The following is a 6,133-nucleotide window of genomic DNA, read 5'->3' on the forward strand; positions in this document are numbered from 1 at the left end:
CCTAGTTAGAAATCAATTACTTCTTAAAGAAAAGAAGCTAAGAGTAGACACTAAATATAGTGTTAGTTGTAGAATACAAAATGGTTTTAAGCATGAAGGATTTAAATCGAATGTCAACAGCACTTACTCTAAGTCGAAGGCACAAATAATATTCAAAATATTACTGTTAAAAAATAGAAAAATATAATATAAATCTCAAGAAGCTGAACGACAATCAAGAAAAATACATATTGAAAACAAAATATTATTTGAGACAGGCTAATTTTCATTCGAAATATACTAAAGACAAAACAATGTTAATGTTTTTTTTTCAGGTTCACCAAAATGTAATAATTTTTTTTCAAATTTTTTGTTATTTTCGACTACAAATTATACACATTATAAACATATTCTAAACATCTGTTTTTTCGAGCTTTCTCTTCTAATCTAGAATACGATCCCAGAGTTTTATTCGAAAAAGGGAAAAACAATTAAGACCTAGAAGTCCTTGTATTCGAAAATTCAAATCCTCAGTCTAGAACAACCAATTGTTCGAACAGTTTCCCTTCAACGGCCCGCTTCAAAACTAGAAGTGGATTTATGTCTCCATTTTTCACGAACAGTTTGAGCAGATTCTTGGAAAATCCGCTCACCATAGCGACGCCCTCTTCTTCTTTCATCACCGGCGTGCTCTGCGAATCGCGGAGGTTCCAAAACACGATCTTGGGAGGCGCTCCATACCCTGCCTCTCTATATTTCCTCTTTATCACCATGTAATCCGTTTCCCACGGATTTAACGACGCTTGGTCGAATTCCATGTCACTGAACACAAACAACTGTTTTATCATCTTCTCCGGCTGCAGCTTGCATTTGCAAGCCCTTGTGAGAATCTCATCAAACACTCTCTGAAAATCAGTGTTCACGTTCCACTCCATATGTTGGTTAAATCTGTATTTCTCTGCCAGCGTGTTGCCCTGGACCAAGTGCAGCTTCGGGTTTTCACTGAAGGTGATTACGTGGCCTTTCCAAGGCTCGGCACTCATATCCGAAACGAGCAATCCCAGCGCTACGCAGACTTCCATGGGAAGTCCGTCCATGCTGCCTGACACGTCACACACTGCCAGGCTGTCCGACAGCTTCCCTTCCTTGGTCATGTCTTCCACCATTCGCCGCCACTGAAGCTCTGCCACATTATCCCCGCCCTCCGACTTCAACGCTTCTGCAACGATTTCGTGAGGAAGCAGCGCTCCCGCAGCTATTTTCCGTTTCCCGCTTTCCACGTCTTGAAGAAACTTGGTGAATCTTTCCGTGTCGTGGTTGAGGAAGAGCTGTTTATAGTTTTTCATTGCAACAGACGCCACTCTGTTGTATGGCAGGTGGCTCCACAAATTAGCACCCATGTAAACCTCGGGCAACTGCAGTACTTTCCGCAGCGGCACCAGAACTTGTTTCCTCAGCCTGTCGCGGATTCTGTAGACATAATGCCGCTCATCTGGCACGTCGGGGTACTGTTCACGCGGGAAAAGCCTCTTCGCAATGTTCTCGCAGAGAAGAGTGGAGCGATCGTATGAGTAGTCGAGAGAAGGGCACCACTTTGCAGCCAGGCTGATCTCCCTCAATTCGCCCGAGATAAGCGCCCTCAAATCCTTAGCCAGTAAATTGGCGAAATGCTGGGCTATCGCATCGTGCAGTGCTCTGTAATTTGAATCCTCGGAATACCGTCTGACGGCTCTCGACGCATTTTTTATCACACTATAAATCCTCGCAACCCTCGCTTGTGCACTCTTCTTTTTCCCGTTGGCCAAATCCGCTTGAATCCTCTCTTCTCTGGGGCTTGAGAGTTCCTCGCTTCTTGGCCTCTCTTGCGGCGGCGCCCTTCCTTGCAAAATAGCTGGGTTTCGCTAGCTGGAGCCCCATCTTCATCGAGCATCCGGGCATGAGAGTCTGATGCAGAAGTATTTTGCATGGGAAAATTATTGAAAAAAAAAAAAGATTTTGGAGGAGAGAGAAAGTGACGAAAATTAGAGAAGAAATAATAATAAAAAATAAAAAAAAAAAAAAGAGAGAAAAGAAAGAAAAATGAGAAATTTTTATTTTCGAGGTGCATAGGTGGCATAATAGAAAAGATAAAATAAAAATGGTTGTCATTCCATTTATCGAGGTGTGTGGGTAGAATTCTAGAAAGTTATGAATATTGTAAAAAGTTGTGGTAGAAAGTTATGAAAGTTGTAAAAGGCTGTGAATATTGCGTAGGTGGAATTCTAGAAGGTTGTGGATAAGTCATGCATTGGGTGGTAAGTGCCTATTTAAGCAAGGCATATGAGCATTTCTAATCAAGCACGAAGGTGAAAGTTCGAGAAGCTTAAGAAGTGGAAGCTTGAGAAGTGGAAGCTCAAGGAGAAGCTTGAGAAGGAGAAGCTTGAGGAGCAGAAGTTTGGGAAGGAGAAGCGTTGGAAGGAAAGTTGGAAAGTGTGAAGGCTTCAAGGTGTGAAAGAGAAGGAGGAAGTGAAGAGTGAGTTTTTTTGAGTCTGTGAACAGAGCGCCGAATGTGAGGCAGTTTACAGCAAGATTGCGACGGACTTGTGAGTGTGTAGACAGAGCGTCGAATGTGAGGCAGTTTATAGTTGGATCTTGGATAAAGTTGAAGAAGAGCTATTGACTGCGGTTTAGAAACAAGGAAGTTGTTTGGTGGCTTGCAAGCACAAGTTGAAATCTCAGAGGTTTCTACCAGAGTGTGGATCTGAACTAGCTTAGGCTTGGATTGGATCTTGAAAGATTTTGGAGAAATGTTATTGTAATTGTTATTGAATTTTCAAGTATAATAAAATTGTCTTCATATTGTTGCATTCTTGGTTGTGATTTGGTAAGGGTGGTGTGGCCCTTTGTCAGTGGTATCAGAGCAGTACTTCATCATAGTCCTGCGCTTTTTCGTCTTTCTTGCAGCGGCCCCCTTCGAAGCAAAACTCCCGGATCTCGCACGCGTGCGCCGCCTTCGCTCCATCTTCACCTCGTGCGCTGCTTTCTGGGCCTTTCTTAGACTGGTCTCGTGAGGTCCTTGCAGTATGCGGAGAAGCATTTCAGGAAGATCTTTGTGGTACCCGAATTGAGCAAAGGCGGAGATATTGCGGCGGAGGGTTTTGGGGTGGTGCGAATGCATCCAGCAGGCGGCGGCGTAGAATCCCTCTCGGTCAGATTTGCCCGTTCCTCGGACTCCTCTCAATTGACAGACCAGCTTGAGCGCCATGAGAGCGTTTTGCTTCCACGCGGCTTCCAGCAATTGGACAACCCTCTCAGATGGAGTATCCGGCACAACATGGAAGAAAAAGTCGAGGCAGGCGTCTCCAGAGGACAAATAGGTTGCAGAGAAATTCTCCGTCCTTCCCATGAGAGGCGCTTCTTGCATCTCTATGAAATCGTTGTTGTGTTGCCCTGTTTTGGGAGCCGTAACAGTGAAATTGCACAGCTTTAGAGGACCGAGCAGAGGAGCCATGAGGACAATTGATGATGAAAATTGGTACAAAACAGATGAGACCGAGTTTGATATGGAAGAGATTTAAGGATGTGAGGCTTCGTTGAGTTGCGAGACAAAAGCAGAGGAGATGGAATTTGTAATATACAAGGTGCTAGGAAACTTGCAGGCCAAGCAAAGTCCACCGCTACTCGTGGTTTGCAAACTTGCGTTCCAAGTCGACAGAAATAGCAACAGTCATCATTTGAGATTATCCTTCTCCTCGCGACGCATGAAATTGAGGTGACAGACTGAGTGGCTTTTTAAAAAACCGGGCGTTCATTGAAAATCTTTTTTTAAATCCGCGCCTTCATCGAATCGGTTTTAAAAAAATCCGTTGTCTTCATCGAAAAGTTTTTTATTTTATTTTAATCCATGCTTTTTACTCTTTATTTTTAGTTTTTGTGTTTTGTTTAATGTTTTTTTAAATCAACACTTTTTATTCTTTATTCTTTAATCTTTATTTTTTAAATTTTGTTTAATGTTATTCTAAATTTTAATTTAATTTAAGAAAAATAATTAAAGAGTTTTCTTAATGAAATAATATTTTGATATTCAATTAAACGTAACAAATAAAATAATAATAATATAGATGATTGAGAAAATATTAAATAATTTTTAAATAATAATTAATATATATTTTATAAGTGTGGGTGAAAGAAAATAAAATAGATGCTCTGTTTGACATTATGAAGAAAAAAGCGAAATCATACTCCAAATTCAGTCGCCCCTTCACGAAATTGGTCGCGCACCAACAAAAGACTACTCTTCAACCCCCTTTGGTAACCAAAAATCAATTTGAAGTCCTTTCACAATCAAAACCAGGGAAAGGAGAAATCGACAAAGCAATTAACAATAGCTTTGAATTATTTGTGCAACTACATGCCAACCGAATCATGAAAATTTGCGAAAATCAATCTCACAGGAAAAAAGATGGTTGGCAAACAGTGCAGAGCCGAAAAAACTAGACCCATATTTAGCAAAAATTAGATATCGGGGAAGGAAAACTCCCAAAGCAAAAACCCTTCTACTGTCAATCCAATTCTGCGGCAAAATTTGAGCCTAACCCTAGCTCTAAATCGAAGCATAATTCCTACCAGATGGAGCTCCCAAAATAGCCCCGAGGGATATCAGAAGTTAATGCAATCCCTTTTGGAAAACTGTCGAAATATTTTCCCATTAATTGGAAGGCTCCACCGAAGCAACCCAATGGGAGAAATAAGCAAATTAACTATACTGATATGAGAAAATCAGCATACATACCTCTGCACCAAAAAATGGATCAATCAATGCATAAAGAAAGGATTCAAGCTGGCCCTAAACAAATCTCCACCGATTAGCATACCTCTGGTGAAGAAATAATTATAAGAAATCCTTATAATGAAAAAAGATGGAAGGATTGCAAGGATAAAGGCATCTATGTGTATTCGAATGGTCCACCAAGGAAGAGATCCAGGTTGGAACACATCATTTCCATGATTTGGGGTGACAAGGTAAGTACCCTTAACTCCTTTGCAGATAAACTCTGGTTTATTTTATGTAGAACTAAACAGGACAAGGAAGAAATTCTGAAATTCGATACACTTTTTTACAAAGGCCATCATATTAATTTTCTAAAATGGCAACCTAACTTCAACAAAAATCATATTGAAAGTTTGGTAATGATTAAATGGATGGAATGTAAAGAAATCCCATCAGAATTAATGGAAGAAATAACCATTAAAAAAATTGGCAACTCATTAGGAAATATAATTGGATTTGAAGATAACCCAAATAAAGCGAACATAATTAGGGTTTTTGTTAAATCTGATCAAAATCAACCTATAAATAGAAAGATAATTACAAATCAATCCATATATAAATTAACTTTCGAAGAATATTTAGGAGAAATATACAAATTATTAGATGTTAACTTTGCCAAATCTCAAATCATCAATAACATGAAAGATCATTTAAAAACTAAAAGGAATACAGGCAAGAAGACAAGGAGAAAGGAAATGGATTTGGTAATGAATCCATTCTCACAAGAAGGAGGAAAACCTTTCAAACAAAGATCCCTAGATAGCAAAATTGCACCATTAACAAATGAAGAAAAAAGGGATAAATCGAGGGAGACAGAAGTAGAAGAGCAAATCAACTATCAACACTCACTTAACAAATTCAAGAATTGTATGGACTGTTTGACAGAAAAAGAGAACATTGAAGAAATGGAATTAAATATAGTTAAATTAAATTAGCTTTACCATAAAATTCTGCTGATACAGAACGACTTAATTGATCAGAGTCTATTAGCAGAAGAGTCACATAAGAAACATAAAGGGAAAGAGATTCAAGCTCCCAAATTAGAAGGCATATTAGAAACAAGTGCAAACCGGATGCAGGGAACCAAGATGAAGGCAGAATCAATTCACATTAGATCTATTGAACTTAAACTAAAAGATCAAAGGTCAAAAAGCATAATGAAACAAGCTTTAGAAACTCTGCAAGAAATGGCTAATCCAAACAATGATAGTATGCAAGAAGTTATCATTCCGCCAGTAGATTCAACACAGTGGAGCAATATAACCATTAGAAAGAAAGGAAAGAAAAAAAGTTACAAATTTTGGAAAACTCCTAGTAATGGGAAAGACATGTTTGCTTCAGATA

The 6,133-nt window shown here is 39.2% G+C and overlaps 1 protein-coding gene across 1 annotated transcript; it reads right to left on the bottom strand.

The window, feature by feature from the left end:
- Positions 1-509: 509 nt before the first annotated feature.
- Positions 510-3,469, bottom strand: LOC149534134 (uncharacterized). Its single transcript, XM_089805979.1, has 2 exons — positions 2,944-3,469; positions 510-1,840 (listed from the first exon to the last, which is right to left on the bottom strand). Exons 1-2 carry the CDS (start codon positions 3,467-3,469, stop codon positions 510-512), a joined length of 1,857 nt encoding a protein of 618 aa, XP_089662105.1.
- Positions 3,470-6,133: the final 2,664 nt, after the last annotated feature.

This window comes from Cupressus sempervirens, chromosome 10 (assembly GCF_028749045.1).
Source record: "Cupressus sempervirens isolate cs-2001-9-10 chromosome 10, ASM2874904v1, whole genome shotgun sequence".
Classification (NCBI taxonomy): Eukaryota; Viridiplantae; Streptophyta; class Pinopsida; order Cupressales; family Cupressaceae; genus Cupressus; species Cupressus sempervirens.